The 25,921-nt window shown below is 44.2% G+C and overlaps 1 protein-coding gene across 1 annotated transcript; it reads left to right on the forward strand.

The window, feature by feature from the left end:
• The first annotated feature begins 372 nt into the window (after positions 1-372).
• Positions 373-9,506, forward strand: ACOD1 (aconitate decarboxylase 1). The gene is made up of 5 exons (XM_024753951.1): positions 373-472; positions 4,316-4,477; positions 5,251-5,340; positions 6,769-6,974; positions 7,885-9,506. The coding sequence occupies exons 1-5, from the start codon at positions 464-466 to the stop codon at positions 8,828-8,830; spliced, it is 1,413 nt and encodes a 470-aa protein (XP_024609719.1). The 5' UTR covers positions 373-463; the 3' UTR covers positions 8,831-9,506.
• Positions 9,507-25,921: the final 16,415 nt, after the last annotated feature.

Here is a 25,921-nt window from a genome sequence, read left to right on the forward strand (position 1 = left end):
GCTTCAGTAGTTGTGGCTCGCGGGTTCTAGAGCACAGGCTCAGTAGTTGTGGCGCTCGAGCTTAGCTGCTCCGCGTCATGTGGGAATCTTCCTGGACCAGGGCTTGAACCTATGTCCCCTGCATTGGCAGGCGGATTCTTAACCACTGCACCACCAGGGAAGCCCACAAGATGCAAGCCTAGTTTTGCCATCAATGTACTTTTCTTATATCTGTGAGGAATCATATGATCATCGCTCCTGTGCTTCTTAGGTTTATTTACTTAGTTTACTGGTAAGTTAAACAACTCATGGCAGAGGAAGTTGAAGTAAGTTTAGCTGGGAGGTGTTGAAATGGTGGAAATTTTCAAGTTAGAAGAAAGTGAAAGAGAGTGAGCTTGAGAGAAGAGAGGAGTATAAAGACAGACAGCAACGAAATTTCTCCCCAATTCACTCCTGAGACAGACCTCCTCTTTAGAACAACACGATGCTCAAGGTATCATTTCCTTTTATGTGGCTTATTTAAATGGGTTTTTCTAGCTTTCCTTTTCTTCTCGATTTCCTCAGTTGCCCTCTCATTTAAAGAGCTACCTGCTTCTACTTTAAAAATGTGATTTTAATATTTCTCATAGCCTTTGGGTGGTCTAACTAACTGCATCTTGTTTTTTATCAATGTTTTACCAAGAATAGACACAATTCTCTGGTATAAAATCAGGAAGAAAATGAATCATTATAAGTTCATAGGATTTTAACCTTCTCGTTTGGCATGTATCCATTATGGCATTGTCAGATTGCCTTTCTAATTATCTGTCTACTGTCCTTAGTGCCCTGGGGAAGAGAAGCCTTTTGTGGCGGGAGCCATAACATCTCGGTTTGGTATTCTAGAGTGCTTAGCACAGGGCAGACACATACCAGGAACTCCTGAAATATTTATTAAATAACTGCATAGTTCACCTTAATTTATACATGAATCATAGTATTTTACTAAGAACAGATGTAAATGCCAGGAGAAAATCAAGAAGACCAAAAAGATATTTTAGAAATAGATGGGCACAAGGCTAAAGACAGCTGAGCAGCTGCCTGCTTATTTCCTACTGTTCCCTTCCTCAGGGGCCAGAAGGAGGCCGTTTGCTCTTTGGCACATGGGGTGGTGTTCAGGACTTTTCAGGGGGTCCATTGAGGCCCTACTTTCAGAAGTCACTAGCACCGTGGGATCGTGTGGATGGATGCCCCAATCACCTCTCGCGCTCCATGGTGGCGCCCTGCAAATACATGCTCCCCAGGCATACACGTTGCCCCAGAAGGCACTCCCAGGTCAGATCTAACCCTGAAGAGATGAACAGTCCATCATTAATTGCCTCCACTGTGGGAACTGTGGGGATGGAAAGAGAGGTCAAAAACAGGTAGTTTTGTTTGTAAGAAAGGATCCAACCAGTGCTTGAATCTCTGTTTTTAGTTGGCAAATCATCAAGCCAGTTCTTTTCCCTCCTTCCCTTCTCTGTCCCTAAAATGTTTACCCAGATTTCTAGCCACATGAAAATCCAAGTTACGGTTATTCTCCACCCTAACCTGAAACTTGAATCCCACACCCCTTTCTCTGTTCCAGCCACCTCCTCTCCTGCTTCCTCCCACGTCAGCCTCCTCTCATTGTTCTAGCAAAGCTTCACAGACATAAAAAGCAACCCATTGTTTCACAAATGGCAAGGTTTCCCTGGCTTGACAGCCTAGGGGTTGAAAATATAGGACAAGTCGAGAAGTCAGTGGCCAGGTTGAAGGACTTTCAGCTGGGAACTGGTTCTATCTTTGCACCTCTGCTCTTGCACTGAGCTTAGCGTCAGAGAGCCCCAGACACCCCAGATCCTCTATCCAACAAGCCCCCACCCCCATCCTATAGCTCACGTTTTAAAATGAGTTATCTGATGTTCACAGAGACAAAGAAGTTGTATAATGACGCAGTAATCAGAGCAGGGAAGGGAAGCGACCTAACATTTACTAAGTGGTACCACGTGCTAGGCATATAGTGAAACATGAAAGGATGTTTTTAACTATGTAACAGACATGCTCTTTATCTGGTTTGTGGGTAGAAACATAAGGTCTTCTCGACTAGGATGCCCACACACACTTCACATTCAACAAGTTCACCATGAGCCCAGCATCGTTGCCCAGAAGTCTGCTCCTCTTCCTGTGTTCCCTCTCACGGCAAATGGCACTGCCGCTTCCCCATCCAGAACCTGTGGCGTCGGTCTCTTACCTGCCCTGTCTACCCCTCCCCATCCATTCTCTACATGAGTACCTACAGAGATCTTTGCAAAACACAGTTCTGATCACGCCTCTTCCTCTCTTAAGACAGCACTACTATGGCTCCCTGATGACGTCACAGTCTTTAGCATAATATCACTTTCACCATTCGGCCCTGGCCTGCAAATCCATTCTCCCTGTCATCTCTGCCCCTTGCGGGCAGCCCTGCGGCTGGAGTTTGCCCAGTTCACGGCACCGCCCCGCACCAACACCCCCAAGCCCCAGCCCATGCTGCTACCTCTGCCTTTAACCTCCATCTTCATTCTCAGCACCTTCGCCTGGCTGACTCCCAGAAGTTTTCATAAGCAGCTCAGGTATCTACTGCTCCAGCAAGTCTCCACCAACAGAAAGAGCAGGCAGTGCTTCTCGAGTGTAATTTTAAAGTTTCCAGTAGCCATATTGTAAAAAAGTAAGAAGAAACTGATGGGGCTTCCCTGGGGCTTCCCTGGTGGTGCAGTGGTTTAGAGTCTGCCTGCTGATGCAGGGGACACGGGTTCGTGCCCCGGTCCGGGAAGATCCCACATGCCGCGGAGTGGCTGGGCCCGTGAGCCATGGCCGCTGAGCCTGCGTGTCCGGAGCCTGTGCTCCACAGCGGGAGAGGCTGCAACAGTGAGAGGCCCGCGTACCGCAAAAAAAAAGAAGAAGAAACTGATGAAATGAATTTTAATCATATATTTTATTTAACCAATGTACCCCAAATATTATCAATTTCAGCATGTAATTAATATTTTAAAATTATTAATGAAATGCTTTATATTCCTTTGTTTTCCTACTAAGTCTTCAAAACCCAGTGTTTATTCTCCTCTGATGACACGTCTCAGTTTGGACTAGTCACATGTAGCGCTCCATCACCAGATGTGGAGAGTAGCTACCACATTGGACATGACAGCACTACAGCTATCTTAGGAATCACTTAGGAATCACCTAGAGAGCTTAATGGAAACCTAGAACCCTGTACTAAGCTTCCAAATGTTCTGGTTCTGAGAAGGGTCTAATTCTGGAGGTGTGGGATGGAGAACCAGAAATGTTCATTCTCAGCAAGAAATCCAGGTTTCTGATGTATGTGTTCCTCAGGAAATGGGGGCTTAAGAGCTAGATGCATCGATTTTGGAGTTAGACCTACAGGGGTTTGTGTCCAGACTAACTAAGTTACAGCTGTGTGACTTGGGGACTTCACCTTTCTGGGTCTTGGTCTCCTCACCTGCAGAAAGAAACTCACGATACATACCTAGAGACCAGTGAGTATTAAGTAGACACTGCATTAAAAACATTCAGCTCAACACCTGGCACGTGTCTACCAGCGCCAGCTCCTACCTGTCTGAATGCACCCCACGCCCAGGCGTGCCCACATGGTGGGCGAGACGTCCCTCCCCTGCTACCCCTCTGAGCGCCTCCACCAGAGCCCACCACCCAAGCACACATTATCTGCTTGCTACTCTGTGTCCTCCACTGGACTGAGGACAGAAACTGGCTATCGCTCATTTCCACATCCCTCTGCCTCACACATGTGTTCAGTACACATCATTTTTTTTTTTTTTCAAGTTTTGGGACGGATTTGTGACTTATTTGTTGCATGACCTTGGTCAGTTAATTTTAATTAATTTATTTTTTTATCTTTGCTGTGTTGCGTCTTCATCTCTGTTCGAGGGCTTTCTCTAGTTGTGGCAAGCGGGGGCCACTCTTCATCGCGGTGCGCAGGCCTCTCACTATGGCGGCCTCTCTTGTTGCAGAGCACAGGCTCCAGACGTGCAGGCTCAGTAGTTGTGGCTCACAGGACTAGTTGCTCCGTGGCATGTGGGATCCTCCCAGACCAGGGCTCGAGCCCGTGTCCCCTGCATTAGCAGGCAGATTCTCAACTACTGCACCACCAGGGAAGCCCAGTACACATCATTTTTTAGGAACTAAACTTAATTTAATCAACTGCGTTTCCTATAGTGGAGTATAAAGTCTTTGCGTAAAAGTACCTCCAGTTCTCACGTAGAAAGGAAGTGTGTGAATACAGAGTGAGTGAAGCATTGTTCTAACACTCTTCCCTTTAAAGTCTGTCACAGAAAGCTTTGCCAAAGTGATCCACGGCTTGAAAGTGGGACACCTGACAGATCGTGTTATCCAGAGGAGCAAGAGGATGATTCTGGATACCCTGGGTGTTGGGTTCCTGGGAACCAGTACAGAAGTGTTCCAAAAAGCCAGGGAATACAGTAAAGTAAGAAGCTCAATGTCTACTTTGGAGCTAAAGCCAAGTGTGCACATGTGCCTTTTTGTGAGGTGTACCCCGAAGCGCGCCCAGGGACGTGCGTTTGTTTTCTACTGCCCTACTCTTCATTTTAGAGATAGTGCTTGGTGTATATAGCATTGTTGTATATAGTTTTATGCTTTTCTATGCTTTATTACCTGAGTCTTAATATTCACCCACATCCTTTACTAAGTCACTATCTTAAGACCAGTCTTAATCTTAAGGCTAGCAAAATCTCAAAGTTGATTACTAGTCTGACTGAAAGCACATTTTTACCTGAGAGTCTTAGCAGCCATAGCCCCAGCCCATTTGTTCATGCAAAGACTTCAAGATTCTCTGGAGAAAAGCCTGGGCCAGCACCCTGAGCAGAGAGTAGGTGATTACATGAGAGAGGTAGCATCCACTCTCCAAAGAACATGCTTGGTCTATAGACGATGAGTCTACCTTTCCTAGTATTTATCCTCAGGGAGTAAATAAGAGTAAATTCAGACTTCATTCCTTGGTGCACTATGGATCACAGTCTGGGACTGAGCAACAGCTTCTCCTCTCCCTTCCACAGAAAAAGTTATATATTCTTCTACAAGGAAGAAAGAAATCCAATGACTAAGGCTTCACTCTAGCACAAAGGGCTCAATAAGAAGTATTAAAGTAACGCCTCCAAACATGAAGAACAACTCTTGAAATGGTGACTTGGCATGTTGGGTTCACACTCTGTATCACTGATTGATACTCTTTTGTTTCAGATCTATAGTTCCAATGTATCCAGCACTGTTTGGGGCCAGCCAGACTTCAGGCTACCACCGACATATGCTGCTTTCGTTAACGGTGTGGCTGTAAGGAGATTTCCATGTCTTTGTAACTGTTCAACAATCAGAACAACTTCAGGGCCAGAAAACATCTCAGAAATTGCCCAGTTTCCATATCTTACTGATGAGATCACTGAAGTTCAGAGAGGTGAAGTGGCCTGCCCTCTCTCCTTGTAGTAATTTCAGTTTTCACGTTTTTACAGTGAATTGATGCTTTTCAAACAAATTGTGAAGTAGAGGAAATAAGAAGGAAGTATTCAGATAAAAATGCCCCTAAGGTATCTCAACTCTAAACTAAATATCCAGACTCAGTTCCTTGTCAGTTCTTTCTGTGGTGGGCAGTATCAGCTTCTATCCAGTAACCAGCCTTTCATTCATTCATTCATTCAACAGATACTTATTGAGAAAGGAACAATGGCCATAAGGTGTCTACATTTTCTGAACCGAAAATCAGCACTTCTCATCTGACAATTTTTATGCTTTTTCTGTGTGTCACGGGCAGTCTAAAAGATATAATTCAGACATGAATCTGTTGGGATTTCTGAGATATTTTTATGGTTTATGGGACAGTAGTTCAGAATATTGAAAGTCAAACCTAATGGTGCATCCCGAAGTAAGCATCCAGTAAGTAAGCAGTGGGAAAGGCACCAGCCACAACTAGCAGACAAAAACCTATCTTTAAATGAACTTCTGGTTATTACTATTTCGTATAAGGAAAAACCAAATGATTTTAAAATATAGCTTAATAGTTAAACTGGGTTCAAGAGTTCTTGCAACTTCTCCATAAGTTTGAAATTATTTATAATAAAAGCGTTCAAAAAATATGGTCTGATGTGGAATAAATGACATTAAACTTTTCATGTGACTTGTTTGAAAGGTGGAAGAGGGAGGGAGGGAGGAACAGCCACCTAATTCTACAGTTTTGTTTGTAAGGTAGATAAAGATCTTTCCAAGGGCTGTGGCACCTGAGTAAGAGCCAAGCTCCCTGCTGTTCACTAGCTGCTCCCCAAGGTCGCACCTGATCTGGACAGAGGACAGCCTGTCTAGTGCCAAGTCATGTGATTAAGAATCGCAGCCAGGGCTTCCCTGGTGGCGCAGTGGTTGAGAGTCCGCCTGCCGATGCAGGGGACACGGGTTCGTGCCCCAGTCCGGGTGGGTCCCACATGCCGCGGAGCGGCTGGGCCCGTGAGCCATGGCCGCTGAGCCTGTGCGTCCGGAGCCTGTGCTCCGCAGCGGGAGAGGCCACAACAGCGAGAGGCCCGCGTACCGCAAAAAAAAAAAAAAAAAAAAAAAAGAATCGCAGCCAGTTCATAGGTTTAATTTTCAGAGAATCAGATCTAAAAATCTCACATGAAACAAGGTTATTATTGAACTAAACCCTGACTGGTCCAAAAGTCATTGCATTCGTGGAAATCATTTAGGTTTTGGTTGTTGTTTATGTGTCTGTTCATATAGGTTCACTCAGTGGATTTTGATGACACGTGGTACCCTGCCACCCACCCTTCTGGAGCTGTCCTTCCTGTCCTCATGGCTTTGTCAGAAGCCCTGCCTCCAAGTCCAAAGTGTTCTGGCCTTGACCTGCTGCTGGCTTTCAACGTTGGTATTGAAGTGCAAGGCCGATTAATGCATTTCTCCAAGGAAGCCAAGGACATACCAAAGAGGTATGGAGAAACTGTGCCTCATCGTGAGGCGGCCACATTCCCCTTCATCTGTTAGTCGTTATCTCTGTAGATCTTTCTGGCATAGAGGTTGGCTCAGTTGAAGATGTTGATGTTAGTGCTGGCAGATAAGTCAACCCAACCAGTCACATATCAAACTGTACATCCATATACAAAGGTGTGACCTCAGAAGTATGAGTGAAAAGTCTCCTCTGGGTTTAGAGAGCCTATCAGGCAACGAGAACCATGCACTAAATTGGAGCCTCTCACCCCAGGATGATCATGTCATTCTGGCCTCTGTGGGTCCTGAATATCCCTCATCTCATCTCAAAGCAGAGTCTACTTTGGTATTTGCTAGGGTCCTTCAGACTAATGGGAACATTCAGAATATCCTAAACCCGACTGCTCAATCCACAGATCAAAACTGGTCAAACGCTGACTGTATCATATGGTTCAATCGAATATTTATTTTGCCCCTTGGTCCAGCCTGCTGGGGGAGGAATAAATCGGAATACTGAGTGAACTTTCACGGTTTCTACAAGGCCCTCAATTGCTACAGTTATTTACATAGGCTTTCGGCACTCAACAACTTTTGCCTTTTGGCCATAATTGCAAAAGTACCATTTATAAATAATTTACTGCCGGGTACTGTTGTAATCGTGCGAATTCGTTCAAAACTCACAAAACCCTATGAAGTAGATACTATTATTATGACCGTTTTATATAAGAGAAAACAGATACAGAGAAGTCGAATAACTTTTCCAAAACTCACACAGCTAATAAGGGGAAGAGCTGAGATTTGAACCTAGGCATTAGGGCTGCTCCATTAGCTAAGCTCCTGACCACTGTGCTATACTGCCCCCTGGGGGCTGAGGTTTGTAAGTCTCCAACTCTTGTGTTTTTTGTTTTCCAGATTCCATCCCCCCTCAGTGGTGGGAACTTTGGGTAGTGCTGCTGCAGCATCTAAGTTTTTGGGGCTCAGCATGACAGAGTGCCAAGAGGCCCTGGCTATTGCTGTTTCTCATGCTGGGGCACCCATGGCGAATGCCGCCACTCAGACCAAGCCTCTTCACGTCGGCAATGCCGCCAGGCATGGGCTAGAAGCTGCTTTTCTGGCAATGCTGGGTCTCCAGGGAAACAAACAGGTCTTGGACATGGAGTCAGGGTTTGGGGCCTTCTATGCCAACTATGCCCCCCAAATCCTTCCAGACGTAGATTCACACACTTGGCTGCTGGACCAGCAGGATGTGGCCTTCAAGCTTTTCCCTGCCCATTTGGCCACACACTGGGTGGCAGACGCAGCTGCATCTGTGAGAAAACAGCTTGTAAGAGACAGAGCCCTGCTTCCCACTGACCACATGGAGAGAATTGTGCTTAGAATTCCAGATGTCCAGTATGTGAACAGGCCCTTCCCAGACTCAGAGCATGAGGCCCGACACTCCTTCCAGTATGTGGCCTGCGCCATGCTGCTGGATGGTGCCATCACTGTCTCATCATTCCACAAACACCAGGTCAACAGGCCTCGGGTAAGAGAGTTGCTTGGTAAGGTAGAGCTGGAGCACCCTCAGGACAACCTACCAAATTTCAACACCCTCTACTGCGAGATAAGTGTTGCCCTCAAGGATGGAGCCATCTTCACAGGGCGCTCTGATACCTTCTACGGTCACTGGAGGAAGCCTCTGAGCCAGAAAGACCTACAGGAAAAGTTCAGAGCCAATGCCTGCAGGTTGCTGTCCTGCCACACTGTAGAAAGGCTTATAGAGATAGTAGAAAACCTAGAAGACCTGGAAGACTGCTCTGTGTTAACCACACTTCTGAAAGAACCCTCTCCACCAGAAATAGTTTCAAAATCTCTCTAGCATTTAACAGTTCCATCATGCAATATCTCCTGAGGCTTAACAACATCTAAATGACTTTATATTGGGCAAAATTCAATGCTTTGCTTTACAGAGCAAGGGTCTGTTCTTGGTCTGCCTAGGAATAAATGCAGCATGCTGAAGAGAGTCCAGACACAGAACTGGATATACATGGAAGAAGTCTTGTCCTGTAAATTTTGCAAGACAGTTCTAGTTACCTATAGCAAGATAATGGTGCAAGAAACACAGAGAAATTTATTTTATAAGCATTTATAAGGCTGAAATTCAGGTCACCTGTGATTTGCTTAATCTTTTCAGAGGAGTTATTTATGAACTTCAAGAGCCTCAAGGCTTGAGAGGGATTTGAACTTCTGCATACAACTTGCTGACAGAAGAAGGGCTCTGGTCTGTTGTGCCACCAATGGACTTCTTACACTATGGCTTATCAGAAGCCCTTCACAATGGAGGGGATGCCACTGGGTTTAAAATAAGGTCTTCATGGGTTCAAATCCTGCCTCTGCCATTGACTAGATGTGACCCTGGCCATGGTTCTGGATAACCCTCTACTTAAGTTTCTCTATCTTTAAAGCATAAATTAAAAATAGTCTAAAAAATAAAGCAGTTTGGCTCTAGAAGTCATGCTCTTAATCACTACAATATATAACCTTTAATTACAAAAAAATTTTTGAGACAAATATCATGGATGTAGAGTCTGAGATGTAATAAAGAATGACAGCCAAAACATAGTATATATGTGGGTAGTCAGATATATATTAAACTGTATAAAGTAATAAAAATGTCTTGTGGGGTTAAAAACTGCAACATTAGTATCAAATACATATTATATATATATGCAGGGAGTTATTATAGTTAATGTATTCTAAATTCCTCGTGTTGTTTAAGAAAAGGGCAACACTATTAACTCTAGACTTTGATTTGTAAGTATGTATGTTGACATCTCTAGGGTGACTATTATAAAACAGCAGTGGAACGTATCACTTCAGGTTAATAGAGAGAGAAATATGGAATTAGGAAAAAAAATAATCCAAAGAAAGGTAAGAAAGGAGGGGGAAAAGAAGTATAGAAAAGGCAGGACAGAAAGCACAATATAAAATGATAGGAGGGACTTCCCTGGTTGCTCAGTGGTTAAGAATCCACCTGCCAATGCACGGGACATGGGTTCGACCCCTGGTCCGGAAATATCCCACATGCCGCAGAACAACTAAGCCCATGCACCGCGGCTGCTGAGCCTGTGCTCTAGAGCCTGCGAGCCACGACTACTGAGCCTATGTGTCACAACTACTGAGGCCCACGCGCCTAGAGCCCGTGCTCCACAAGAGAATCCACTGCAATGAGAAGCCTGCACACTGCAATGAAGAGTGGGCCCCACTTGCCACAACTAGAGGGAGCCCGCGCGCAGCAACAAAGACCAAACACAGCCAAAAAATAATAAATCAATTAAATAAATAAATTTATTTAAAAATAAATAAATTTTAAAAATGATAGGAAAAATCCAAATATATGTATAATTATGAAGTGAGTAAATGAACTAAATGCTCCAGTTAAAAAATACAAAGACTATGAACACATTTTAAAATGTTCGTTTTATTAACACCTACTGTACGTATCACTAATTCATCCATTTTACATTTTATGAGTTTTAGTAAATGTATAGAGTCGTGCAAATATCACTGAAATCCAGTTTTAGAATACTTCTATCACTTCCAAACATTCCTCAGGCCTGTTTGCAATCAATTCCCAATCTCCAGCCCTCAGCAGCCAATGATCTGCTTTCTATCTCTATAGTTTTGTCTTTTCCAACATTTCATATAAATGGAATCATACAATATATCGTCTTATGTGTCTGGCTCTTTCACTTAGCATAATAGTTTTAAGATTTTTCCACATATGTATCAGTACTTTATTCCCTTTCATTGCCAAGTAGCATTCCATTGTATGGATATATCACATTTGTTTATCCATTAATTAGTTAAAGAGCGGCTGGATTGTTTCCAGTTTGGGGCTATTATGAATAATGCTTCTATGAACACACACAAACATGTCTTTCCATGGATGTATCTTTCCATTTCTCTCGGGTTGATTCCTAGGAATGGGAATGCTGAGTCATTTGGTAAGTACATGTTTAACTTTAGTAAAACCTGTTTTCTATAAAGTAGTTCTATCATGTTACATTTCCACCAGCAATGTACAATGGTTCCAGTTTCTCCTTATCCTCACCAACCTTTGGAATTATCAGTCTTTATAATTTTAGCCAGTCAAGTGTGTGTATAATGGTATCTCATTGTGGTTTTAATTTGCATTTCCCTAATGACTAACTCTTGCCCATTTTTGCCTATTATTATAATTAGGTTGTCTTCTTATTGAGTTGTATGAGTTCATTTTATATTCTGGCCATAAGTTCTTGAACAGATATCTCTTTTGCAAATATTTTCTCCTAGTCTGTGGCTTGTCTTACTGTGATTTAATGGTCTCTCTCTCTCTTTTTTTTTTTTGCAGTACACGGGCCTCTCACTGTCGTGGCCTCTCCCGTTGCGGAGCACAGGCTCCGGACGCGCAGGCTCAGCGGCCATGGCTCACGGGCCCAGCTGCTCTGCGGCATGTGGGATCTTCCCGGACCGGGGCACAAACCTGTGTCCCCTGCCTCGGCAGGTGGACTCTCAACCACTGCACCACCAGGGAAGCCCTAATGGTCTCTTTTGAAGAACAGAAGTTTTAAATTTTGTTCAAGTCCATTTTGCTATTTTTTAAAAAAAAATTTTGTTCCTACTTCTGGTGTTATTAGAAGGCTTTTTTTTTTTTTTTTGGTCGTGCCATGTAGCATGTGGGATATTAGCCTCCCAACCAGGGATTGAACCCACACCTGCTGTATTGGAAGATTGGAGATTTAACCACTGGACAGCCAGGGAAGTCCCTAGAAGGCATTTTTAAAATCCAGTTATACACTTTATTCAAGACACACAAGGATGTAGAAAGGTTGAAAGTAAAAAATATAGGGGAAATGTGGATGGAATATTAACAAAAGAAAGCTAGAATAAATTAATATTAAGCAAAAAAGAATTATTAGAAAAGAGATAATAATGATAAATTCAAGTCACCAGGTAACTAAAATAATTCTAAACTTCCATACATCTAAATACTATTAAACTGCAAGGAGAAACAGATAAATCCAACACTATACTGAGAGAATTTTAACATTTCTCTCTTAGTAATTTATATTTCAAGGAAACCAAAAATAAATAGACTATATAAGATTTAAACACAATCAACATGTCTTATCTAATGGACATATAGAGGACTCTGTACTCAAAAACTACAGAATTCACAATATTTAAAAAATCTCACAGAACATTTACAAAAATTGACCATATACTTAGGCATAAAGCAAGTCTCAGCTTTTCAAAGCACTGGATCATCCAGATCATTTTCTCTAATCACAGTGTAATCAAGTTAAAAATCAAAATTAAAAAGACAATTAGAGGGCTTCCCTGGTGGCGCAGTGGTTGAGAGTCTGCCTGCCAATGCAGGGGACACGGGTTCAAGCCCTGGTCTGGGAAGATCCCACGTGCCACGGAGCAGCTGGGCCCGTGAGCTACAAATACTGAGCTCTGCGCGTCTGGAGCCTGTGCTCCGCAGCAAGAGAGGCCGCGACAGTGAGAGGCCCGCGCACCGCGATGAAGAGTGGCCCCCGCTTGCCACAACTAGAGAAAGCCCTCGCACAGAAACGAAGACCCAACACAGCCAAAAATAAATAAATGAAAAAAAAAAAAAAAAAAAAAGACAATTAGAAAAGCCTGAAGTGTTTAGTAATAAACATTCCTCTAAATAACTCTTGGGTCACAAAAGAAATTACAGAGAAAATTATAAAACATTTAGAACTAACCAATAACAAAAATACCACACATCAAAATATATAGAATGTAGCAGAAGCACTACTTAGAAATGGGTAGAATTTTTTACTGCTGGCTCTGTATTACATGGATTATATTGTTCCATAGGACACATCATGGTAACACTTATAAATTTGAACAAGGTTGATAAAAGAGGAGATAGAAGAGTTGGTTTCTACCATGACCTTGAGATTAAATTTAATTATCCTATCTTGATACATTTCAGAAGTTTCTAGGGTCAAGATCTGAGGGCCATTAATAATATCCTCAGATAACCCCTGTTATAAACAAGACAACAAACCCCAAATGGAGTTATGCTAAGCCCATATCCACCAAATCGAGACTAACTGAATTACACTTTTGGCTCTTCCAAAAATGGAATCTTGAACCAGCAAATCAGGAATCTCTGATCAGCACTAGTTAGGTAATCTGCCTGATAGACCCCTGCCATCCCCTAAGGAAAGGAACCTTGCAATAACCAATTTGTTGTTTGTTTGTTTCTTTGTTTTGCCTAGTGTAACTTCCTTGTTTCCACTCCCTTCTGCCTATAAAAGTCTTTCATTTTGCACAGCTCTTTAGATCCCCTTTCTACCTGCTAGATTGGGTACTGCATGATTCAAATCGATTTGTGCTCAACTAAACTCTTAAAAAAAAATCTTAATAAGACTCAGTTTAACTTGTAACACCCCCAAAGCTTGCTTCGGAACAACAGCAGGTATTGGGGAAGACAGTCTCTCCTGAGGGGGACAACAGCACTCAAGGTGACCTTGATATTGGCTATTATGCCCACTGAGTTAACTGAAGGCAGGAGAAAATATGGGGGGCTATGGGTCTGTAGAGAGAGCTCAAGGGTCCTCTTCACTGACAACCCTGCACACCATCCACCCCCATCTTACCACATACAAATGATAGAGGAGAGAGAGAAACAGAGCGATTGGCTCCCCACATTCTTTTCTAGATGATTCCTTTCAAAAAGCTAGGGCTACAGTGCTGGTGGAGACTTTGGATGGAATGAGAGAGTTAAAGCTGAGCTAGCATCTCTTCCTTCCACGAGGCTGGGGAGCAAGGACAGCTTGTAAGCTATTCTATCCTGAGAAAGCCCAAGATGGGACTCCGGGAGCTCTGATCTGATGTCTAGGCATTGTGGCAAATGCTTGTTTCTTCCCTTCCTTTCCCTTGGGTACAGCAATGAAGGATGCAGCTCAGCCCACTGTTAGTGTGATAGGCCCTGTGTGTAGGCAAATGAGTCCTCCACATGGATCAGGCCAGACAGCCAGGGAGAAAATCCACCATGAGACTGAGACAAAGGCTCTAGCTCATAGAGAGAGGTTTATTCCAGCTCCCTCTCTGTATTTCTGCATCCTCAGCACATACTCATGACCTTGAGCCAAAGTGCCTCAGTCCCCAGGCATACCTTTGCCCACTCTGGGGACCCCTGGTGCTCTAGCATATATCTGGGGGATCCCCAAGACCAGGCACATATTCGGGTGCATGCCAAAAGAACTCATGGGGCTCTGCATATAGCTGTGCTCATGGTTAAGATTTACTATAGTGAAAGGATACAGGATCCACAAGAGAATAAGATACAGGCAGAGTCTGGAGAAACCCCTGCATAGGCTTTCAACGCTCCCTCCCTCCAGGTTGAGGAGGGAGGTGAATGTGTTCCTTTCTCCAGGAGAGAAAAGTTCAGTAAAATGTGTTCAATGCAAACACATGAGAGAATGCTCAACATCATAAATCATTAGAGAAATGCAAATCAAAACTACGATGAGATATCATCTCACACTAGTGAGAATGGCCATCAACAAAAAATCTAGAAACAATACATGCTGGAGAGGGTGTGGAGAAAAGGGAACCCTCTTGCACTGCTGATAGGAATGTGAATTGATACAGCCACTATGGAGAACAGTATGGAGATTCCTTAAAAAACTGCAAATAGAACTACCATATGACCCAGCAATCCCAGTACTGGGCATATACCCTGAGAAAACCATAATTCAAAAAGAGTCATGTACCAAAATGTTCATTGCAGCTCTATTTACAATAGCCAGGAGATGGAAACCACCTAAGTGTCCATCATCGGATGAATTGATAAAGAAGATGTGGCACATATATACAATGGAATATTACTCAGCCATAAAAAGAAACGAAATTGAGCTATTTGTAGTGAGGTGGATGGACCTAGAGTCTGTCATACAGAGTGAAGTAAGTCAGAAAGAGAAAAAGAAATACCGTATGCTAACACATATATATGGAATTTAAGTAAAAAAGAAAAAATGTCATGAAGAACCTAGGGGTAAGACAGGAATAAAAACACAGACCTACTAGAGGATGGACTTGAGGATATGGGGAGGAGGAAGGGTAAGCTGTGACAAAGTGAGAGAGTGGCATGGACATATATACACTACCAAACGTAAAATAGATAGCTAGTGGGAAGCAGCCGCATAGCACAGGGAGATCAGCTCGGTGCTTTGTGACCACCTAAAGGGGTAGGATAGGGAGGGTGGGAGGGAGGGAGACGCAAGAGGGAAGAGATATGGGAACATATGTATGTGTATAACTGATTCACTTTGTTATAAAGCAGAAACTAACACACCATTGTAAAGCAATTATACTCAAATGAAGATGTAAAAAAAAAAAAAATGTGTTCAATGTTCCTGCCCTGGGAAGAGACTTACCACCCAAGGTTTTTATAAGCAGCTGGTCAGGAAGGCACCCTCTGCCCAGCAACAATGATAATTCCAAACTCCAAGAAGGAAAGCAGGTGTTCAGCATAATTCATATTGTTTGCACCGTCTAGGCAAAGTGGATCATTTTTATCAGTTAGGGAGTGGGTCAAGTGCCAAGTTCCCAGATGCCAGCCAAGTACCAACCCTGTAAAGAGGTCCTAATTAAGATAGTAGCCTCCAGCCTGCTATGTTCTCTCTTTTCTGCACATTTTGTCCCATCCTGAAATGCCTTCCATTCCTGAACCCTGTGGCTTTGTAGGGTAGAATAATGATACAGAAAAACTGGACATTGCCTCCACTTGAAGAACTGTCTCTGCCCTGTAGCACTTGAGGTCTATAAACGGTGTGTTTTATCATTGCATTAACTAAAACTGATATCTCCAGTAGGCTTAGAGCTGCCACAGACCAAAGAGCTGTAATCATTTTAACCCAGGCATTTAAAATGAGAATGTGAGTTTAAAGGGAATTTTTATAAGTTATAACAAATTTACTTTGAAGTCCTATCTAAAAACTATCTCAGACAGACAGATAAGTCCCGTACGAAAACTGGGACCGCCTTAAGGTCTGTGATAGTTTATGTAGGGGAACCTCTTTGGGGATGTGAAGTAAATGGTGGGTGTCCATTCAATTCAACAAATGTGTACTGAAGGCTTAATATGTGCCAGGGGATGTTCTTGGCGCAGGTGATTAGAGCAGTGAACAAAATAGCAGTGAACAAAAACCCCTTACAACCATGAGCTTACAACCTAGAGTGAGTACAGAGACAAGCAACAGGACAAAGAAAGTGCTCTGTATCTCTTCTGGGCCAGCTGTGCTTCCTTCATTCCTCCCCTGGTGGGAATGTGAGTTTCTGGAGCCTGAGCTGGGTTCAGGGACCAGGGAGCCCAATGCATGTGAGTGAATAGCCCCAGTTCTTCCTGGGAGAATATAGTCTGTGACAACAAAGGAACTGTAGGGGTGTATCTTCCTTGTCAATTCTGGCAGGACTGCCCTGCATGGAGCAAAGCTACAGGGAACTGAAGGAAGGAGGAAACATCACGACCAGACGCACTGTTTTCCTTCCAGGAGAGCTGCACACGTGTGTGCGGGCACCCACCATGGTGTGGGGTCTCTTCCCACCACTGAAATCTATCTGCAGCACTGCAGTTTTTATTATGCACTAGTGAAATTGCCCTATTATTCCTCTCTTCTCCTACCCTACGTTTTACAAAGTAGCTTAGTGATAGTTCACAGAAAGTGACCATTCAAAAGGCATCCAAAGCAGGTGTTTCAGAAGCCACTACTCTGGCTCCTGATGAAACCCTGCCCAGCAGCTGACAGCTGCACAGCACATTAAAAGAATGTATGATGCTTCAAGTGTCATGGCTTTATCTGAATCAGACAGAACAGAATAAATACCTTCAGAGAAATAATGAAAATTTGTCTAGTCGCCAAGTTCAGTTGCTAATGCAGATATCTACACTCAGATATCGTTGTCTCACTTAAAAAATTCTCCCTGCTCTTTGTTGGAGTTAATTCTAAAATCAAGTCAACCCACTCCAGTTACGGCTGGTGCCCACATAGAAGCCAACCTGGTGGTTCAGTAAAAAGCCTTTGCAATGGCCCAATGACCAACTGTTTAAAACACGTCATAAAAGTATTGCTTCCGACTTTAACAAATGAAAAATAAAAATGACAAGGTGCTTGTCTAGAAACCACGGATATCTGGATAATTCAATGATAGTTATTTCATCGTTGAGTCACGATCCCATTGAAAGCACCTATCAAGTGGTAAAATGTATAATTCAATTGGTTGGAGCTCAACTATTTTTACTTGAACAATTTCTTCCAAAGACTGTGAAGTATCACTTTTCAAATACATTATAAAGCGCTCCCCACATCATCTTCCCCATTCCATCACGATTTTCACGCGAGGGGCCATGCCACGAAGGCACATGTCTGCACCATCTCGCTGGTAGTATCCTGGCAGGATTCCCTCACATCCCCATAGCTGTGTTTGCATCTAGGCTTCTGGGTGGCAGTGGCTGGGTCTGCATCAGCAAACCTATCAGAAGAGGAGCTCTAACTGAGGGGGAGAAAATGTTTCTTAGGCACCTGACAGCATGACTGTGAAGAGAGTTAAAATTATCAGCTCACACCAGCCTCTCAAACACTACAATATTTGGAACAAAAGCTCACAAGCACTGTGCACATAAGAAATCTGTTCCAACATGAGGCTTCATTGAAATACCCAGTTAGTAAGAGAAAGGAAGGCTATATGGACTAGGGTCAAGAGGAAATAATTCAAGTAAGCACAATTGGATCCATGTAGCTGAATGACATCATACAAGAGAACTGCTACATTGAAACTGTTTCCTTACAGACTAAGCCAGAGTATTTTGTAAGAATACATCTTCTCAATGGTTCAATGCCACCTGGTCTTATCACTTTAAACCACAGCCCCTTGCCATGGCCGCCCCGACCTCAAGGCCAATCACCAAATCCTGTAGCCCCATCATGAAAGATACTTTGTTAAGCTACTAGAAAAGCAGTCACACATATTCATCTGGAAGAAGGGAAACAGGAGAGTGCTTACGTGATGGGAAGCTTTTCATCCTTTTCTTCTCCATCCACAATATTATCCTGACCCACTGTGACTTCACAAGCAGGAAGGTTTCAGCTGCCAGCACAGGGAAAGGCAGCACCAGCTCGTGGGCTTCTTAGTGCAGCGGAAGGGTTGAAATGTCCTTTACAGAACTGTTGACAATGCAGCTCTGGGTCACCCCAAAACCACCTGCAAAGACAGGGGGCCTGGGATTATTTGAGGCAGAACCTATGATCAATTAATTTTTAAGCAAAGAATTAAGGCATATAAGAGCAATAACACGTGAATCAAATGGCAGAAGAGCATTTCTTTAAAGTCTTCTGGAGTTGGTAATGACTTTGATTAATTCATTAACTTAGTTTTTAAAAAAATATTTATTTATGTATTTATTTGGCTGCACCGGGTCTCAGTTGCGGCATGCAGGATCTTCGTTGCAGCATGCAAACTCTTAGTTGTGGCATGTGGGATCTAGTTCCCTGACCAGGGATCGAAGCCGGGCCGCCTGCATTGGGAGCCCAGAGTCTTAGCCACTGGACCACGAGGGGGGGTCCCTCATTAACTTGGTTTTAAAGTCAGGATAGCAATCTATATTTGTCAAAGTGGCTCAGAGATGTTTTTGTAAAAGTTGGTGCAAAATGCTAGAACACAGACCTAATCATTAGGGCTTCAGTGTAGCCCTTGTAGCAGGTGGACTTTATAGACAGACATAAAGGGCTTATATTAACCTAATAATAATAAAAATCATAAACATTTTGCATCAACAGTAGGAAATTCTGAATCGCAAGCCGGAATACCCATCATGATGCTAATTTTTGCTAAATATTTCAAGTTTGGTACAAAGTAGAACTATATATTTTTTTAAAGCATTTGAGATAATTTCATTTCTCCTAAAAACAAAAACCTCTTTTTATGTGCTAGAATAAAAGAGTTTTTTAAAAACAGCAGTAATTTTTTTATTGATTTACAAGTAATACTGTCTTAGATGTGAACACACTAATTTTAGCATCAGACCTGCCAGGCAGTAATCTTTATAAAGTTGTCTTAGGGCAAACCTATTTGCAATGGAAGAAAAGAATAAATTGTCAAAACACCAGCAGCTCAAATACGATAATTTCCCTCACCCTCCCTGGGGTTTTGTAAATAGATAGTTAAATTTGTTTATACATAATAAACTTGGTGTACACATAATGTGTAGCAAGTCTCCAAAGATGGCGTCCCAGTATCCATGCCTCCCAATGTTCATGCCCTTTTATAGTCTCCCCTCCTTGAATCTGGTCTCACTTTTAATCAATAGAATGTAGCAGAAATGATGCTGAGGAACTCCTGTGGTTTGATAGTAAGAGGAAAGCCTGGTTCTCTTGGAATGTTTGTTCTGAGCGATGCCAGCTCTCACATGAGCAACTTAAGCACCTGAGGTCTATGGGTTATAAGGAAGCCCAAGACTCCCACGTGGCCACACGCCAGCCAATCCCAGCTCAGGCACCAGACATGGGAGTGAAGACACCATTGTGGTGTTTTGCAGCCTCAGCTACTACCCGACTGCACCTGCGTGAGAGATCTTAAGCAAACCCAGCTAAGCCCAGTCAACCTACAGAAACAGGAAAGATGATAAATTACTGTTTAATCCACTAACTTTTGGTGCTGTTTTTTACACAGCAATAGATATCTGGAATACTGTAAAGGAGCAGTAAGCAACCAATTTAGATAGATAAGTATACAAATATTAGGGTTAGGAGCAACACACTCCTAATCTAAAACAATGACCCCCAGTTCTCACTGTGGGACATCTCCAAATTGCCTCCCAAAATATCAAGAATATTGTGAAGGTGTAAAATAATCTTAGGGGCTTCCCTGGTGGCGCAGTGGTTGAGAGTCCGCCTGCTGATGCAGGGCACGCGGGTTCGTGCCCCGGTCCAAGAAGATCCCACATGCTGCGGAGCGGCTGGGCCCGTGAGCCATGGCCGCTGAGCCTGCGCGTCCAGAGCCTGTGCTCCGCAACGGGAGCGGCCACAACAGTGAGAGGCCCGTGTACCGCAAAAGAATAAAAAAATAAAATAAAATAATCTTAAAACTGATTTTAGCTGTTGAGTTTGAAAAAGAAATATATAACAGATAGCTCCTTATGAAGGGGACTCAATTAAAAGAAATCAAAAATATCTAAGACAGTTATAGTTGTAAATCAATCTTTTATTTTAAAAGATGGAGTCACCTATTTATAAATGATTCCTGCATAGAAAAGGTCCAGAAACAGTCCTCCACTGTGATTCCCAGACCCAAATGTGGGCCGCACTCCACATGCCACCTGTCACCTAGGAGCTGAATCAGAATTGCAGTGTACCAAGATCTCCAGGTGATTCATATACTCATTAGGTATAGATTGGTGGCTCCCAAACTTGCTTGCATATAAAAATCATCCGGGAATCTTAATTCCAAAATCCAGGCCCTAAGGCCACAGGCCTTGATGGTTTTGAAGCCCACCAGGTAAGTTCAGGTGCAGCCATGCCTGAGAACCACTGGCCACTCTAGGTAGAGCACTGGTTCTCAAACTCAGCCACATAGTAGAATCACCTGGGGAGCAGCAAAAACCACTAATGTCTGTTTCTACCCTCAGAGTCCTATGTAACTGGTCTCAGGTGTTACCTGGGCATTGGGAGGTTTTAAAAATTCTCCAAGTGTTTCTCATGTGCTGCAGACCCAGAGCCTGGAACAGAGGTTCAAAATGGTAGCTGAGCCTGCACCACTCTTTCAGGAAGACAGTTTGGAAGTCAGGGAGCATTAATAAAAATGAACAGTTGGCCTCACAGTTTTCAGCTCACTCACCAGGTATCCTGACTGCATCAAGCTTGCTGAAGTTCAGGTCTGCCAAGTCTTGTGCATCCCCATGGGCCCTCCTGGCACTTTCCTCCGGCATATTTCTCTTTCTCTTCTGTCGGGCTCTCTTCCAAGTGATTAATAACGTGCATCTGCTCAACATTAGGAGCAAATATCTTCACCTTCAAAAACAGAAATAAAAACAAATGATGTCATTACCTCGATGAAAACAAGCAAGCAAATCAATCTCAGATCCTAAACCAGAAAGGAAAGTCAGAAAACTACTAAGTAATTCTGTGTGTCTTCACGGCCAACACCAACTGCAAATATTACAGGTCAACTGCAAGGGAGAAATTGCAGGGCATTTCTAGAGGAAAAAAAAAATAGAGCTATAAATCAGCTTCCAGAAAGGAAGCCGAACAGAAAGAGGTTGGCTGCCTGTATTGTGTGTGAGTGTGTGTGTAGTTAAAGCATATATATATGTTTTTTTTTTAATTAATTAATTTTTGGCTGTGTTGGGTCTTCGTTTCTGTGCGAGGGCTTTCTCCAGTTGTGGCGAGCAGAGGCCACTCTTCATCACGGTGCACGGGCCTCTCACTGTCACGGCCTCTCCCTTTGTGGAGCACAGGCTCCAGACGCGCAGGCTCAGTAGTTGTGGCTCATGGGCTTAGTTGCTCCGCGGCATGTGGGATCTTCCCAGACCAGGGCTTGAACCCGTGTCCCCTGCATTGGCAGGCAGACTCTCAACCACTGCGCCACCAGGGAAGCCCTATGCTTTTTAAACAGATGGATGAAAATACCCAATTTGACAGACAGGAACATATAGGGCTGCAAAACATGGGAGAATTGACTAAATCAGCCCTTGAAATATTTCCAAAGCAGTGATTCTAAACCCTGGCTGCATATTAGAATCCCCTGGGGTGTTTGAGGCCAAATAGACCCTGGGGTGTTTGAGGCCAAATAGGAATCTTTGGGAGTAAGGCACTAACCTGGGCAATGGTATGTCTTAAACCTCCCCAGGTGATTCCATCATTTGCCAGGTTGGCAATCCAGGATCTAAAGCAAGTGAGATATAAAACTCACAACCTCAGGGCTCTGAGTTAAAATCCCAGGGCTTTTAATACCAAGAGCCCAAAGCAGATTTGGAAGCTCTCACTTGCCCCACTTCTATGCATCTAGCCTCACCAGACTCTGGATTAACACCCACCCTGGCCTGCCATCAGAAACGCTTGGACGGGGAGGGAATCACTGCAGTTCCCTTGCCCCCAGCCCTTAAATCCTGCAGGGGCACTGATGTGGGGAGACATGAGAATTTGGAGGTTCAGGGCAGGCACCTGTATACTGGGGGACAGCCTTTGAGTCATACCTTCTTCACTGCCTTCTTCTCTACTCTCAGGCTTGAGGTCCAGTTCTTCTGGAGGTGGACAGGTCTGGTCTGAGTCAAATGTCCCCTGACTCTGAGAAGGCATCACTAGGGCTAGAAAGCATAAGGTCATGAGTCTCAGCCTTCTGTTACTAAACTTTGTATTTGATTAAAATTTTTATTAATATTCTAAACATGCTCTCTGCTCCATAGTTTTGTTTTTACAAAATTGAGTAATATCTCCTATCTTTGATATATGTGAGAGAGATTCTAAGCACATACATATCCCATTATTTGTGAAAAGACTTAGAACATTCTGAAGGGAAAGACAGATGCAAACAAACATGAACTGGTTTTTGTGTGTGTGTGTGTGTGTGTGTGTGTGTGTGTGGTACACGGGCCTCTCACTGTTGTGGCCTCTCCCGTTGCGGAGCACAGGCTCCGGACGCACAGGCTCAGCGGCCATGGCTCACGGGCCCAGCCGCTCCGCGGCATGTGGGATCTTCCCGGACCGGGGCACGAACCCGCGTCCCCTGCATCGGCAGGCAGACTGTCAACCACTGCGCCACCAGGGAAGCCCTGAACTGGTTTTTAAACCAATAATTCTGTTAACAGATTGGTCTGCAGTTACTTCATGGAATTAATTGGATCCACCAGCCCAAGGTGGAGGTGAAGGTCAAACATACTTTCACCACTAGGGTGTCCCTTGGACCCTTTAACAACGTGTTGCATTGTAATCAAGAGTAAACAAGTCCCCGGGCTTCCCTGGTGGCACAGTGGTTGAGAGTCCGCCTGCCATTGCAGGGGACAAGGGTTCGTGCCCCGGTCTGGGAAGATCCCACATGCCACGGAGCAGCTAGGCCCGTGAGCCATGGCCGCTGAGCCTGCGCGTCCGGAGCCTGTGCTCCGCAACAGGAGAGGCCACAACAGTGAGAGGCCCACGTACCGCAAAAAAAAAAAAAGAGTAAACAAGTCCCCAAAACCAAACAACCCAACCCAAAAATGGGAAGAAGACCTAAGTAGACATTTCTCCAAAGCAGACATTTCTCCAAAGCAGACATGCAGATGGCCAAATGGCACATGGAAAGATGTTTGACATCACTAATTATTAGAGAAATGCAAATCAAAACTACAATGGGGTATCACCTCCCACCAGTCAGAATGGCCATCATTAAAAAGTCTACAGAGAAAACTTCAAAATGGAGGAGTAAGACGTGGAGACCACCTTCCTCCCCACAGCTACATCAAAAATACATCTAAATGTGGAACAGCTCCTACAGAACACCTACTGAACGCTGGCAGAAGACCTCAGACCTCCCAAAAGGCAAGAAACTCCCTCACGTACCTGCGTAGGGCAAAAGAGAAAAGGAAAAACAGAGACAAAAGAATAGGGACGGGACCTGCACCAGTGGGAGGGAGCTGTGAAGGAGGAAAGGTTCACACACTAGGAAGCCCCTTCGCAGGCGGAGACTGCGGGTGGCGGAGCGGGAAGCTTCGGAGCCACGGAGGACAGCACAACAACAGGGGTGTAGAGGGCAAAGCACAGAGATTCCCGCACAGAAGATCGGTGCCGACCAGCACTCACCAGCCCGAGAGGCTTGTTTGCTCACCCGCGGGGCCGGGCTGGTGGGGGGCGGTGCTGGGAGCTGAGGCTCGGGCTTCGGAGGTCAGATCCCAAGGAGAGGACTGGCGGCGTGAACACAGCCTGAAGGGGGCTAGTACGCCACAGCTAGCCGGGAGGGAGTCCAGGAAAAAGTCTGGAACTGCCTAAGAGGCAAGAGACCATAGTTTTGGAGTGCGCAAGGAGAGGGGATTCAGAGCACTGCCGCGAGCCATGGCTATCAGCGCAGACAACAGAGACGGGCATGAGACGCTAAGGCTGCTGCTGCAGCCACCAAGAAGCCTGTGTGAAACACAGGTCACTATCCACACCTCCCCTCCCGGGAGCCTGTGCAGCCCGCCACTGCCAGGGTCCCATGATCGAGGAACAACTTCCCGGGAGAACACACGGCGCGCCTCAGGCTGGTGCGACGTCATGCCGGCCTCTGCAGCTACAGGCTCGCCCCGCATTCCGTACCCCTCCCTCCCCCCGGCCTGAGTGAGCCAGAGCCCCCGAAGCAGCTGCTCCTTTAACCCCGTCCTGTCTGCTTGAAAAACAGACGCCCTCAGGCGACCTACAAACAGACGCAGGGTCAAATACAAAGCTGAACCCCAGGAGCTGTGAGAATAAAGAAGAGAAAGGGAAATCTCTCCCAGCAGCCTCAGAAGCAGCGGATTAAAGCTCCACAATCAACTTGATGTGCCTGCATCTGTGGAATACCTGAGTAGACAACGAATCATCCCAAAATTGAGGCAGTGGACTTTGGGAGCAACTGTAGACTTGGGGTTTGCTTTCTGCCTCTAATGTTTTCCTGGTTTTATGTTTATCTTAGTATAGTAGTTAGAGCTTATTCACATTGGTAGATTTGTTTATTGATCTGGTTGCTCTCTTCCTTTTTTTTTAATAGGTATATATTTTTTTCTTTTTCTCCCTTTGTGCGTGTGTATGTGTATGCTTCCTTGTGTGATTTTGTCTGTATAGCTTTGCTTTTACCATTTGTCCTAGGGTTCTGTCTGTCCGTGTTTTTTGTTTGTTTTTAGTATAATTCTTAGCACTTTTTATCATTGGTGGATTTGTTTTGGTTTGGTTGCTGTCTTTCTTTTATTTCTTATTACTTTCTTATTGTTAATTATTTTCTTATTTTTTAATGTAATTATTTTATTTTTTTCTTTCTTTCTTTCTTTTTCCTCCCTTTTCTTCTGAGCCATGTGGCTGACACAGCCTTGGTGCTCCAGCTGGGTGTCAGGCCTGAGCCTCTGAGGTGGGAGAGCCGAGTTCAGGACATTGGTCCACCAGAGACCTCCCAGCTCCACATAAAATCAAATGGCGAAAGCTCTCCCAGAGATCTCCATATCAACACTAAGACCCAGCTCCACTCAACAACCAGCAAGCTACAGTGCTGGACACCCTATGGCAAACAACTAGCAAGACAGGACAACAACCCCACCCATTAGCAGAGATGCTGCCTAAGACAATAATAAGTTCACAGACACCCAAAAACACAGCACTAGACGTGGTCCTGCCCACCAAAAAGACAAGATTCAGCCTCATCCACCAGAACACAGGCACCAGTCCCCTCCATCAGGAAGCCTACACAACGCACTGAACCAACCTTACCCACTGGGGGCAGATACCAAAAACAACGGCAACTATGAACCTGCAACCTGCAGAAAGGAGACTCCAAACACAGTAAGTTTAACAAAATGAGAAGACAGAGAAGTACACAGCAGACGAAGGAGCATGGTAAAAACCCACCAGACCAAATAAATGAAGAGGAAACAGTGGGTCTACCTGAAAAAGAATTCAAAGTAATGATAGTAAAGATGATCCAACATCTTGGAAATAGAATAGAGGAAATACAAGAAATGTTTAACAAGGACCTAGAAGAACTAAAGAAGGAAATCAAGAAATACCTAGAAACAAATAATGAAAACGGGTGACCCAAAACCTATGGGATGCAGCACAAGCAGTTTAAGAGGGAGGTTTATAGCAATACAATCCTACCTCAAGAAACAAGAAACATCTCAAATAAACAACCTAACCTTACACCTAAAGCAATTAGAGAAAGAACAAAAACCCCCCAAAATTAGCAGAAGGAG

The sequence above is a fragment of the Neophocaena asiaeorientalis genome, unplaced genomic scaffold (assembly GCF_003031525.2).
Source record: "Neophocaena asiaeorientalis asiaeorientalis breed wild unplaced genomic scaffold, Neophocaena_asiaeorientalis_V1.1 scaffold212, whole genome shotgun sequence".
Taxonomy (NCBI): Eukaryota; Metazoa; Chordata; class Mammalia; order Artiodactyla; family Phocoenidae; genus Neophocaena; species Neophocaena asiaeorientalis.